Raw genomic sequence first — 14,881 nt, forward strand, 5'->3', positions numbered from 1 at the left:
ATGTTTTGGTGAGGTAAGGAAAGCTCACCCCTTGTATGCTGAGAGAACTTGTATTTATTCACTATAAAGAGCAATGGGCTGATGATATATGGACTTAACCAAGACTGTGTACATTTAGGAAGATGAAATATGAATATGGTACTCAGATTTATGTTAAATAGCATTATGTGCCCAGCTGAGGTCTGGAATTTTACAACCTTAAACCGAGCGGTATGTCATCCTGGAAAAAGAAAAGCATATTTGTTCAATTTGCTGTTTAACCGATAAAGAAAGGAGTTTCACTTTGTTTTATATTTCCCTTTTACTGGGAACTGAACAATAGCTTGTTTGGCACGATAAAAACAGATATTGATTTTGTAAATATGGATGACACACAAAGATTGAGTTTGCTGTGCACAGATGAAACATTTAGATTAGCTTGTTACCTGGAATAGAACCCTTTATCAAGACAAATTGTAGGTTGGTAGCTGTTCTTTTCCATTTGAAACGTATTATGTTCAATATGTTATTTGAAAGAATATGGCGGTACTTTATAATGTGGTAATTTATTCCATTTACTGTTGCTCTTATATGTTTTACTGGATTTTCTTTTTTTTGTAATGGTGCGGTCGGTAATGCCATATGGGATGGGACAGATGTTTGGGATGACATAGAAGTAAAACATAAACTAGACAAACATAAGAAAGCCTAACCTAACCCTAGTTATGTTACATACTCAGCTGAAGATACTGGAATATTCATATACATGAATATAGCATAACCCCTTCAGTCGGGATGTAATATCAGTTGTATGAAGGAGAGTGAGGTTGCACAATGCAGGATGTGCAACCAGTTAGCCAGCAAAACCTTCAAACAGCAGCAGGAATAGTGAGATGATCAGACCACCTTGCACCTGAAATTTGCCCAGAATCAGCTCTTGAAACTGGGCCCCTGACTCTACAGTTTTCTTGTTGCTCAGTTGGTAGGCTGGTTGCCTACAGATCAGAAGGTCGGTGGTTCGATCCCTGACTGGCAGTCTACATGTTGAAGTATCTTTGGGCAAGATACTGAACCCTGAATGATGTGTATGGATGTAGTAATTAGCATGTAGTGTAAAAGCGCTTTGAGTAGCCACTATCACTATTCAAGTGCAGTCCATTTTCACTTTAGAGTTTGTAATATTAAAAGTCCTCAACAGTTTAATGGGCTTTATCATAAGTATTCTCATTATGAAACTAGGAAAATGTGCCTGCTCATCTGCAGAAAAGGAGACCACTCAGCCTGGCTGTTTATATTTTGGTGTATGTAACTAAGTACATTTACTCAAGTATTGTACTTAAGTACAGTTTTGAGGTACTTGTACTTTATTTGAATATTTCCATGTTGTGTAAGTTTAAGTACTACTTCACTACATTTTAATATTGTAACATTTGAAATATTGTACTTTTTACTCCACTACATTTAGCTGTTAACTTTAGTTATGTTGAGATTTAACATAAAAACATGATGAATTTAAAGTGATTAGACTTTCTTTTTTTTAGTTAAACCTCATAACAGTATATTAAGTGATTAAAATCAGCCCTTCCTTTACAAAATGAAAATGTTGCTTACATAATTGCATTATTACAAATAATCTAATAATATATTTAGAATATATAAGACAATCTGAGTGGTTCCATTCTGCATAACAAGTACTTTTACTTTTGAGACTTTAAGTATATTTTGATGCTGATACTTCTACTTTTACTTAAGTAAGTTTTATACGATGGATTTTTGCTTGTAGTGGAGTCATTCTACCGTGTGGTATTAATACTTTTATTGAAATAAGGGATCTGATTACCTTTTCCACCACAGGTGATGATGGTAAATGAGGGATATGTCTTCAGGAAATTAAGTGTGTGTAATGTGTGTGTCCCTCTGTGACACTACAGGCTCCCCTGGGTCCCCGATGGAAATGTCCATCACCAAGACGTCCTCTGCACTGAACATCCAGTGGACAGAGGGAGAAACCGGTGCAGCGCCTGTCTCCGGATACGTTATTGAGGCTCGTCCATCAGGTAAGCTCAAACACCTCTCACAGGTCAGCAGCTAACTTACTTGACATGTACCTTTTCATCACGTGTGCCGATCCTTTTCATTGATTAGGAGGGAGGTTAAGCACTACCCTGCGCTACACCTCACTGAGCAGCTTTCTTCACAGTCATTTAGACCTGCTGTGCAAATCAAGTCAGCTGCAATTTTCTAATAAAGATTACCAGAGGTATAATATAGCGAAAGGGAAGCTGTTTGAACGCTCTGCAGGAGAGGTTGTAGACTGGTATTATTCCACCACTGGCAATAATGGTAATAGCCCTTTTATTAATGGTAATAACAGTTATCATCGCCACATTACCATTATCATTATCTTTTTAAATATAATTTGACAATTTATAATTTTCTATAATCACATTCTGACATAGAAAGGGAATAATTCTCAAATTGAGTCTCTCCCTGTTCTTTGTCTGCCCATCCATCAAACCAATCCTCTCTCTCTCTCTCTCTCTCTCTCTCTCTCTCTCTCTCTCTCTCTCTCTCTCTCTGTGCAGATGAAGGAGTGTGGGATTCCTTCATCAGACTCCTCCCCCCCAGCAGCCGGTCTGTGTCAGTGCCACTGGAGCGCCTGAGGTCGGGGATCAGCTACGAGTTCAGAGTCATCGCTGTTAATCGCTATGGTTACGGACAGCCGAGCACACCCTCTGCTGCTCTCGCTGGTAAACACACACACAGTGGTGGAGATCAGGCTAATGAACATATTCGAGGTGATCCAACTTGTCTAATTGGGGTTTGACTACATTTCATAGCCAGTTGGAAACACTGTAGAAAGTTACTGTGATTGTGCTTTTGTGTCTGCTGCCATCTAGAGGCAGAGATGCACAACTACTACTGTGCAAAGGGAGAACATTCTGAAAGCATGTTTCCATTTATTAATTTTTTTTGGCGCAGTAAACAATAAAAAGTCTTCAATCTGGACATGTACAGTACCAGTCAAAAGTTTAGACCTTCTTATTCAGTGGTTTTTCTTTATTTTTATAATTTTTTCACATTCTAGATTAACATTGAAGACATCAAAACTATGAAAGAACACACATGGAATTATGTAGTAAACAAAATGTGTTAAACAAACCAGAATATGTTTTATATTTTAGATTTGTCGAAGTAACCTCTTGTTTTGATGACAGCTTTGCAGAAGGTGGCTACTTTCAAGATATATAATATATAATTTTAGCATGATTTCAAAAGCAAAACTAGTAATACATCTGCCGCAGATAAATCTGTTCAAAAACCAATCTGAGGCAATTAATATGTATAAGGTCATGTATGCAAAATATTTATGCATGTTGACATTTATTCACTAACAAAGTACATTCATTAAATGCATTAAACAATGTGTGACGGTGATTCACAGTAATGAGCCCCAACTCATTAATGTACAACAGGATTTCCATTCATCCTGTTTCGTAGTACTCATTATTCATAACACGTGGTTGATTGTCTGTCAGAAAAGTCGGAGTTCTCTATCATAATTGATTATACTCTATGAGATTAACATAATCTGATTCCCCCACATGGGTCCTGATGATGCAGGATGACACTCACTAAAACTGTTCAATCAAGAGTAACCTGTCAGGCTGTATAACTTATTCTGCTACTGGTCCTCTTGGTTTGTTTGTAAAAAGTATAAAGACAAACCAGACCAGAACTCAAATCTATCAATGTGTCATTTTGTGTCATTTCTTCCCCTTGGTCCAGACTGAATTAACTGTACTACAAAGTGTTTGTATAGTAAGAGGAGCAATCAGTAAATAAAAAAATATCAAGCACAGACTTTGAAGAATGTTTTCTGGTCCTGTGGGACAAACCAACACTTTGAACAAAAGCAAAAGAAAAAATGATCTCCCTCACATCTGTTCCTCCTCCCTCTCTCTGTCTGCAGCGCTGTCAGAGCGTCCGTTTTATGAGGAGTGGTGGTTCCTGTTGGTCATGGCTCTTGTGGGACTCATCCTCATTCTGGTCCTGGTCTTCACTCTGCTGCTGCACGGACACAGCAGCAAGTACAAGGCCTGCGGCACAGGTCTGTGGCTCCGATGGTCATGCTCTAATGTCTAGCTTTATAGGGTGACAAAGTGGTGACATTCAGGATGGTTTTTGGCAAAGGAGGCATTTTTCTCTTCTCAGTCACACTCACATCGCCAGTGGAGGGCTCATCCACCCTCCACTGATTTATTACAACATACTTCACTTTTTTGTGATTCTGAAAAGATGAGAGATGCATCATTTCATTTGTATTGTATGTAGAGCAAAACTGCCTCCAGCAGTCTTGTTCCTAGAGGACCACTGCCAACTGTAAGAGAGGAAAACAAGGTCAGCCTTGTTCCTTCAGGGCAAACAGCACCCTCAGGCATCTCAGGAAACATCATCTCCCCAAAGCCCCGCTGTCATTTCTGTAGGTTTTTGAATATGGCCTTAGATATATACTGAAACTAATTAACACAGGTTTCTAGTATGAATTCTGCTAACGCTAATTTAAAAGTTTAAAAACTTATAACTATAGTTTACATAAAACTAGATGAGGGAGATATCATGGGACTAGAAAGAGACTGCTTAAAGTCTTACAAAAAAAGTTTGCACTTGGTCTAAAACTTAAATGAAACAAAATACAATCATTTACTAATCCTTTGTGACTAATATTCAATTAAAAACTATATGAAGATTTGAAAAAAAAATACTAAATCAGCATGAAGCAGTTGTCATTTCAGGCGTTTTAAGGCAACAGTTCACCTCAAAATCCTTAATCTTCTTCCTATCTGTAGTGCTATTTATTAATATAGGTTAGGGGTCACCATACTTTTTGGTATTGGGTGAGATTTTTTCTTGTTAATTAGTGTACCATATCAACATAAGGGTTAACATTAAGTTTAATTATGACACAACATGATAATTAAAATCTACAACGTTGTTTTATTTAGCCGATTTATCCCGTCCATATAGGCAACTGGTTCCCAACCTGGGGTCCCAAACCCCACCAGGGGTCGCCAAAGCTTCACAGGGGGTCAAGAGGTCTCCTCGATTTTAAGGGGTGTAAAGCTGCGTTTTGGCTGAGAAAGTACCAGTTAATGAGTCCACCTGGTGCTTTTGAAGGTACTTAAAGGTTATGAAAACATCATATCAGAGTTGAAATCATCCTTCCACCAATCTTCATGAATCCTCCAATTCATCAGGAATAAATTTAACAAATCGTTATACTTTTTTACCTGCTGTGGTTACAAATTAAATGCACAGTTCCCATTTCAAGTGCTTTGAATTGCATTCCCTCATTTACAAAGTGTTGCAATATCAGCAGATGTCAAAGAGGGAGAAATAAGTGTAACAAACAGAAATATGAGCACTATACAAGAATGCTGGCATCCTTATCCGGGAGGTCACTTTTTGCTGCTGTTACACTGAAAATGTCCCTGTTGTGGGACTAATAAAGGAATGTCTTATTTTTTAGTTATTGCTAGTGTGCTATTGGTTAAGCCACTGCGTGCCAGTCGTGGAAGTCGTATGCCTTCACTCAAATATAAGGAAACTTAATTTCCCAGCTTACTTTATATTCTTAACTGAGCATGAACTATGTTAAATTTGCAGCTGAATCAACTATTATTGCATCAGACTGACTGAACAAAGCCTGGCTTATTTGGTTAACTGGCTTCACTGAACAGGCCCCGGGTTCATTATTCCTGGAAAGAGACATTGTTGTATTTCTTGGCACTTGGAGCACCACAAGCCAGTTGCTCAATTATATTTGAGAGAAGAAAGACATCTCAACGGACATTATCTCCAACACACCAAAACAATCTGGATTGATAAATAGACTCATATGTGGTTGTGATTTTGGGGATGAAATGCCCCTTTAACTTTACGAAAGCCTTGCTCGCATCAGATTCACTTCTCTATTAAGAGAACCCACAGGAGGAAAAGCGAATTTACTTCCCAGTGTTTTCATACTCAATTCTGGATTCCTCTATTATATTTAAGCTGTTACCACCTCCACAGGGTCAGTCAGGGAGCGCAGCAGCCTGGAGCTGCAGGAATCAGAGCCTTACTCAAGGATGCTTTACTGACATGGATTGAAGGACAAACTCCCTCCTCATTATGATAAAAAAATATATATTTTGTGTGATGTGTTGCCCAGTTACTCCTCTAAAGTGTTGGTTCTTCATGTTGAGGCTTTTCTCCCTGTTTTCATGTGAGTTTCTTCTCCTCTCGGGCTTCCTGTGATGTTCACAGTTGTGGGTGCAGCCGTGCTTTTACAGTCACTTTGTGTGTGGGTGGCTGAGTGTGCATGTGCGTGTGGGTGTTTGAGTGTGTGCCTGCACGCCAACATCTGTAATGCAAAGTTAGCCGCAACAAGCGCAGGTTACATCAGGACAGCTGTTAATCTGAGTTGCCAGGGAAACCTTGGCACAACCTCTGGGCAGTGGAGCGATGAAACAGATCGAGGGAGGAGAGAAAGGCACAACGAGCACACAGACAAGAGTGAAGAATCAATGGGAGTCAGTGGGCAACGGCAAATGAAATTTTTGTTCGGATGACCTTAAATCATCCAGAGCACCTTGGTGTGTTCCACACAGCAATCATATTTCTCCCGATTTCAAACGTGACATTGTTTCCTTTATTGTTCCATTTGTTATGGTTATTGGTGGATAAATTACGAAGGTATTCTGTGTGGTTATTGCCTGAGTGACAAATTATGCATCCTGGTTTAATTTGCTTCCTATTCTGAGGCCTGAGAGGTAGCTGAATACACAATGAAGTAAAACAGGAGATTGCACATAAACTCACAGGTGAATTCACAAAGAATAGGCTGCAGCTGCTGACAACGACATGAATTGGACGTGAAACTGCAACATCTCAAGATCAGATGCACAAAAGATTTTGTGTTTATGAGATTACAGCACAGACACAGGAAGTTTTGCAGCTGAGTGCAATTTGCCTTTTTCTGCAATTATCCGTGTGTGCCAAGAACCCAGCAGGCAGAACAATGGCAGAGAGGAAAAGATAGCAAGCTACAGGTGCTGTCCAATGAAGTGCAGAGGCATTCCTTAAAACTTCTGGCAAAGAATTTAAACGTGACAGAGAGAAACTGTTTCAGGGATCTGTTCAGTCACCTCTAGTTCTCTGAAGATGCCAGTCATTTCACTGAAATTGCGTGTAGCTATTTTGGACTGTTTTTGCTCATTTGCATGGAATTTGCTGCAAACGTATGCATATTATCACACCTAAATACAAATCACACAGGAGCACCGAGACGCTGTTTGCTTGGTAGCACAGTTAGAGGTGCATTTCACCCTTTTGCAGGTGCTTTACACCGTTTATTTTTCCTTAGTTTTTGCAGGTTTAGTGGTCAAAAAGATGCACAATCCTTTTGTGAATACACCTGTCAGTGTACAGAGTTCAGAGAACTGCTTTGAATTTTAGTTTCCATCTGAAACCTTTTTCCATCTCTTATTTTCCTCCAGGGAAGCACATGTCCACAGTGGAGGAGTCGGTAACGCTGGACAACGGAGGTTTCACTGCTCTGGAGCTCAACAGCAGAACGCTCAACACCAAGAACTCCTTCCTGAAAAAGAACGGGACAAGGTGTGTACTCATTAAATCAAACATGCAAACATTATGTCAAGTAATTGGACTTATAAGATGATACATTTATTGTTATTGTATGCATGTGTCCAGGTCTCCTCCCAGGCCCAGTCCAGGTGGTCTTCACTACTCTGACGAGGACATCTGTAACAACTATAACGGAGCCGTGCTCACTGAGAGCACCACACTCACTGAGAAACCCACCGAAGTCTCAGAGTCAGAGGTATCTCTCTCTATCTGTCCCTCTCTGTCACATTTAAAAGCTTCGTTGGCCCGATAGTGGAGAATCTGTGTTAGCAGTGTCCTGAGAGTTGAGAAGTTAGAATCAGAGCAGGGGATGTTGCTCTCCGTTGCCAGCACGCTAACCCTGGGGCCACCAGGCGGCCCCTGATTTGCGAGATTCTGAATAAAAAATGAATCACAAAAGAAAGAGAGTAAATCCAGCCTACCTTTTTCACGCCGCTCTGAAAGCTGATTAAACAATCTTTTCTTACTCTTGAAGTGTGAACTGTGAATATGTTTGATAGAAAGTTCTTTGAAAGTAGAAATTGAGTTCTTTGTACTGTACAAGTGTTGTCAGCCTGTGGTCTCGCTTGTGGAAGAAGAAAAGAAAAGTTGGAGGTGTAAAATAAAGACAAGCTACACTAAATGTATAAAATCACTAAGCTGTCTCATAACTTCTGCCTCCACTGATTCAACATGTTGGATTGGCCAAAGAGCCACTGATACATGCAGACTCTGAGGAGACATCTGAGAAGTACCTGAAAAGTGTTATCTCAGTGTCTTCAGTTCAATGCCAACCTTTCCTCATGTTTCCTGTCTGTTCCTACTGTCCAATAAGGTAAAACTGACAATAAATAATGTTAAAACTACAGACAGGTCAGTCACATGTACAGGTGCCATTCCAGTTAAAGTCAGAGGTTGGAATTCCTTAGTGGAAATTTCTAACTTCGACACCCAACTGTTCCAGGTGCATGATGCCAAACATAGACAAAATAACATGACTGACCATTACAAACTGATGTTTGTTTTCTTTTGCAAGTGTACACAGAAATAAACTCTGAGAAGCCTCCTGCAAATGTAAAAAAACAGAGGAGGAACAACAGCACAAGCTTAAATAAGCTATTATACATTCTATTTTCCAGCACATTCACTCTTTCTTACACTGTACTTTGTTATTAATTTCCATGTTGAGAAACAGATAAAAGCCCCCACCCCAGCCCAAGAGAACAGAAAAATAATGTGGTTAGAACTAAGCAAACAGTGCTGTAATGGGAAAGTCTTCGATAAAGTCCATGAAAGGACAAAGTTTTTCTAAAGGGAGAAAAGTGAGCACCTCCATTAACCACTGGAAGAATGAGGAGGCTTTTTTTTTTTCAATGAAAAGGTTGTCTGTGAGCCAAAGCCTTGCATTTCGGGGTGGTATACTAAAGATGGCTGTGTGAATATCAGGTGTTATGGATTGTTAACAGATATATATAAATACATTTAATATTTTCCATTATCCATTGCATTTCATTGTACTTTTTCTAATAGGAGGTTGGAAATTTTCACCTTTCAGTTGTCTTGAATGCAGCCTTATCAACAGTCTTTCTTCCTGTTGTATCTCTTTCTATTTGACACACTATGAAACTCTAACCTGCTCTGTTTGTGTTTGTAGTTAACAGACAGCGACTATGAGGATGAGCATCCCAAGCACTCCTTCGTCAACCACTACATGAGCGACCCCACCTACTACAACTCCTGGAAGCGGCAGCCCAAAAGCCTTAAACCGGTCAGCACTCCTTTCGGCTACGAGGAGTGCGCCACCGCAGACACAGAGCCGTACTACCAGACCGTGGTCACCCAGCACAGCACAGGTGGCGCATACACACCCACGGGGCAGCCCGCGCACACACACGTCAACCCCAACACCAACCCGCCTCCGGGGTCACGCACCCCCGTGACGGGATTCTCCTCATTCGTTTGACTCTAGAGACAAAATCTGCACAAAATGATACACACACACGTACACAAAATGAAGGAGGGGGCCCGGTGTGTGTTTGGACTAAAGGAGACGCGAGGAGAGGGCAGGACTAGACGAGGAGAGGAGAGGTGGGACGGACTGGTGACGAAACAGCCCCTCATGCCCCAAAGAACTAAACTTTCACTTCTCACTCGCCTTCTCCCCTCGTTCACAAAGATCCTCACTGTGTCGACGAGTGTGTGTGTGTTGCCCTCCTACTCTTTTACGCCTCTGTGTCACTGTGCTCACACACACAGTTACTGTTCTCGTTTCCACACACACATTCATCCCGGCGTGTACCACCAGATGTTCATGCCTATTCCAGAGACTCTCCAACGAGAGCAGCGACTACATGAGTCTGTCTGTGTAACTGTCGAGGAGAGAATTTCGACATCGAACTGGTGGAAAATCTGCACAACGCTTCTTTTTCTCTGTTTTCCGTATTTACACATAAGTGCACAAAAACACACGCATGCACTCCCTGATGCGCCATTTCAGTGTCTCCTGCAGGGAGAGAGAACTCTAAGGTTGAGGTGAATCATTAAAAGGCGGCACAGGGGGGGCAGCTTTTGTTGACAGACTGGTTCATGTACACAAACACGAAGCTGTCAGCTTTAAAATACCACCACACAGAGGAAAAGAAAAAAATAACAATCAATAATCACAGTTTTGAACTTCATAAAGGACGGAGAGCGAGTGTGGGCGGGGTGTTCTTCAGAGGTAAGGCATTCTCAGTGAGAGTGTTTTTGTGCTTTCTGAGAGCGATATGTTTGAGGTTTTTGGTCGGAATATATGAAAACCATGTTTTTTTACCGTCTACTGCCTGTTGTCAGCGCTCCTTATACCACAGCCTCCCAAGCCATAATGCTTGCACTGAGCCGACCCCCCACGCATTTCATCTTTCTTCTGTTCAAGTTTAATTTTTTACAAGTTTGAGTGTGTGTGTGTGTGTGTGTGTGTGTGTGTGTGTGAGTGTGACACGTGTGCGTACAAGCATGCGTGTATAAATGGCTTTGACGCTCGGCTGAGAAGCTCGTTCATTTGTCTCTGTTGTTCACTGCGACGCAAAGCGTGCCATCGTATGTGTGTTTGTGTTTTTAAGATGGATTTTGTACAGGGAAACCCTTTTTACTTGTGCGCTGTTGTATGTAGTTTCGGCCACATTTGTGTAATTCAATGCAAATAGTGAAACGGCACTGGAGCGAGTCCTTAGCTACACTGACTGATAAGAGGAAAAAGGAGGAGAGGATTCACCGAGAATCATTAAAAAATAAGCTGCAGTGAATGAGAGCGGATCAAGATTACAGGATATTTTAGAGAATCATGTCCAACCTGAGTGTGATTGAACTTTGCATCAAAAGGCCCCAGTGTTTGTCCCCTGGCCTCAACTCCAGCAGCCGGGCTGACACACATACGTACTTTGTACCAAGTGCAAACAAAATCATCTGTAAGTTTTTTGCTCATGTATAATTTAAAGGTTTCTCCTCCCTCCCAGCCAGCCAGCAGCCTCCCTCACTCTGTCACGCTTGTTTTGAGTCCCATTACAGTGTGTGAATAAATGGTCATTGTTTAACAGTGTGTCTTTGTGGTCTGTTTTAGTACTGAGACAGTGAACACTTCTGTTTGGATCTTTCTCTGCATTACACAAGCTGCATTAAACATGTGCCTTAACATTTTATCGCTGCCTCAGTGACCCTGAACTGAACTCTCCTCAGCAGGTCTGTGAGCAGCAGCCCTGTCTTTTATTAAAGCAGTAATAGGAGGGAAGGAGCAGAGATTTATCAGCTGCTGTCTCATAATTATTATCTATCAGTGTTTCAGTGTTCTTCTCAGTGTGTGATACTTTTCTCAGAATAAAGTTGTGCATTCAAGGATACTGACGGCAGTAGGGAGTTGAATTATTAAACAGTTATGTAAGAGATCATTCAGTCAGAGGCAAAGTGCATTCACTACACCTTGTAAACTGTCACATGTGATCAATAAGAAGGTTGGTTTGCCCGGACTTTATTTGTCACTCAGATTTCTGCCTCACTTCAATACTAGGGAGGTAAAAGGAATCATGTTTCTTATGCTCAGTCATCGACACTATGCTTAGAAATTCAACAGCACTGTGTATGTGTGTTTTTCACAATCAATCAGTTATGTAATTGAGTTGTTTCCAAAGGGCTGCAGAAACACAAGAGAAAGAACACAAAGCACATAAATGCAAAAGAGAATATTACTAGTATTATAATAATAGTATCAAAACAATTTCACCTTTGTGACTCACCTGCATCAAAAATGCCATTAAATTATATATATTAATATATATATTTTTTAAGTTAAATCTTTTAACCAACTTCAGTACTGGTCATAACTGCCAAATATTCATTAATTTTCAGTATTTTAACCCTTTAAATGCAGGTTTGTTTACATAATGCAACTGTTGTTGTTTTTTATGTTAAAAAAACAGACTGAAATTAAATTATTTTCTTTCTATTTCCTTTTTTTTTGTACAGTTGATCAGTAACAACCTTGACTTTGATGCATTTTTATTTTTCCATAATACAGCAGCAATAGGCAGAGTGGAAACCAGGGAAATAGCAAGCATTTGCCCCACACAGGGCATGAAGTTATGCTGTTATGGTAATTGGGATGAAAAAAAAATATTTTATTGTGTTTCAATGGGGACATTTTTGGCTACACAGTTTATTATATTCTAATTATAGGTGCTGAGGTTGAACTTTGTAATGAATATTTAGAGGTTAGATTCTCTTTTGGAATTTAATATATGGAGTATGTTGTAAACGTGACGAGTATTCATTTATAAATACACACTTATCGTTGCAGAAGACTGAATTTCTGAATTCTAATAACTGACACATGATGAAATTCACAAATTGTAATCAAAGGGAATGTAATGTGATTATATTAATCATATCTCATTATTTTCATTCTACCTGTTTAAACCCTGTGAAAACACCGGTACACAGAGTGAGAAATTAGAGGAAACAGCTTGACTGTCAAGTGTTGACTTCTGCAGCCACAAAGATTTCACTTGCAGTACACCAGCTGGGTCTGTTTGGTAATATTCAGCATGCATTATTATTAGCCACCTGAAGTCTCTGTGTGCTTGCTTTTCTGTAGTTTGACCACAAGTGTGCAGTATGGAGCGCTGTACAAAATGAACAGATCTTCACTTCATCTGTGCAGGCAATGAACCTGCATCAAATAATGGGGATTTTTGTGCATACATTATGTAGCATTGCCTGTAAATATCTTCACTATCTGTCATTTGATCTGTAATAAGATTCCGTAAGATATTTTATATTATGAAACATGATGAATTTTTATACAGTTAAATAAACAACCCAATTGTGTTCAAATTAGCACCATTATGACTAGTTTAGAATTGCCTTTATGTTAATGGTTTAATAATATGCAGTTAATATTTCTGTATGCTTACTTTAACAGGTTGGTCGTTACTTGTACTGGAATATATATTATATTTTGTGATATTACTATTTTACTTATACCTAGTTTTTTCTTATCATAATTGGAAAAACATTTACACATACAAATGTTGCAGATATGTACTCAACATAATGGTACGGAGAAACAAGAAATATTAATATAATAAAATAAAAAAATAGAATTGGGATGAATACATTTCAATAATACAAAACCACAATAAGGAAAACATATATCTTATTCTTCTTGAAAGACATCATCGTACAGTTTGACAGTTTTATTTTTTTTAGTGTTTGTAAATTTGAGAGTTAATATATTTTTTTAATCAAGATTAAAATCCAGTTAAATTAGGGCTAACTTTTGTTATTCTGCATTCATGGATGAAAATGTACGAAGGAACAAGGAAAAGGCCTATGTTATATATTTTTATTTATAATGTTCAAAATGTATAATGATATTTTTACACTCACACACATTTTGATATACCTTTATTGCTGTATTATATCTAAATCTTAATATGGGACGAGATATTATATTGTGTGTTGTCTTACTAGCTTTGTCTGTTTTTTTCCTTTTTTAAGGCTACATTACAGTAAAGTGATGTAATTTTCTAAACACACCAGACTCTTTTGTAGCTATTGTATTCTTTGCCTTTAACCGCTTTGTCATTATACCATAACTGATTATTATTTATCAAACATTTTATACATAATAATAATAATAATAACAATAATAATAATAATAATATCTTGTGAAAGCATCAATAGTCTCTCTGTCATCACCGTAATATCGATATCACAGTATTTGGTCAACATATGGAGTTATTTGATTTTTTTCATATTGCCCAGCACTAAAACAATGGTAAAATAAATGCATTTAACATTTTTAACATTCTGTATTGGAAAAATTACATTTGCTTCAATATGTAATCTTGGAAGACTAGTAGACTTTGGATATCATACTAGAGGAGATGAAATATGTATAATACATATATAGGCTGTACTTGAAGATTTGCATGATAGCAGACTGGAGCGTTGGACTTGGCGGAGGTCTGCCCTCTCCAGGTGATTTTATAGTTGATGAAATCATAATATCAAAGCTGTCAGTCAGATATGTTCAGCAGCAGGTGTAGTGCAGGCAAATATTTGCACTTTAATGGAAGTGCAGTAGTGACTCACTTTCTTCTATTCAAAAATATGCAGCCTGGTGTCACTCAGTTGCTCTCTTTTTTAGTTGTTCAACCCCCTTTTCGGAAAAGTTGGTGTAATTTCCCCTCGGGGATGAATAAAGTAATTTTTTGATTTTGATTAATACAAAAGTGTATCAGATGGAGTTTACACTTTAATATATGTCAGACAGGATTGGCAAATATTTACAATCTGCTTTATTTATGTTTAAGGATATGTCCCAATTTTTTTTTAAGCCTGGGTTGTTATAGTTCATCTCTTTCTTTTTTTTCTTTTTTAAGATTATTTTCCCTTGCTATATTACATACTTTTTCATAACTGATGCACCATACCTCAGCACTTTATTAAACTGGTCACATAATAATTATCCAACACGCTCTAGTGATTGCTTAATGCTCAATGTTCCCCAGACAAATACTGAGTTTGGAAAAACTGCTTTCAGGTTTTCTGCTGCATCTACCTGGAACATCTTACAACATTCACTCAAACTCAACACAATTATAACTATGGGCCAGTAAAAACTATGATAACCAATAACTCTGCCTTTCACTGTAACTGTTTGTTGTTTTTTGTTTTTTTAGATATTAAATGAGGGGTT

General features: G+C 38.7%; 1 protein-coding gene across 2 annotated transcripts in view; it reads left to right on the forward strand.

Moving 5' to 3' along the window:
- The window catches only part of LOC131972170 (protein sidekick-1-like), a 34,034-nt gene extending 22,808 nt beyond the window's left edge, over positions 1-11,226 (forward strand). For both annotated transcript variants that reach the window (XM_059333960.1, XM_059333954.1), the window contains exons 12-17: positions 1,911-2,036; positions 2,565-2,729; positions 3,953-4,090; positions 7,521-7,641; positions 7,735-7,864; positions 9,302-11,226. In XM_059333960.1, the coding sequence (XP_059189943.1) occupies positions 1,911-2,036; positions 2,565-2,729; positions 3,953-4,090; positions 7,521-7,641; positions 7,735-7,864; positions 9,302-9,610 (989 nt within the window). In that variant the 3' untranslated portion in view covers positions 9,611-11,226. The remainder of the gene's footprint in view (positions 1-1,910; positions 2,037-2,564; positions 2,730-3,952; positions 4,091-7,520; positions 7,642-7,734; positions 7,865-9,301) is intronic.
- The last annotated feature ends 3,655 nt before the right edge of the window (positions 11,227-14,881 follow it).

The sequence above is a fragment of the Centropristis striata genome, chromosome 1 (genome assembly GCF_030273125.1).
Source record: "Centropristis striata isolate RG_2023a ecotype Rhode Island chromosome 1, C.striata_1.0, whole genome shotgun sequence".
Classification (NCBI taxonomy): Eukaryota; Metazoa; Chordata; class Actinopteri; order Perciformes; family Serranidae; genus Centropristis; species Centropristis striata.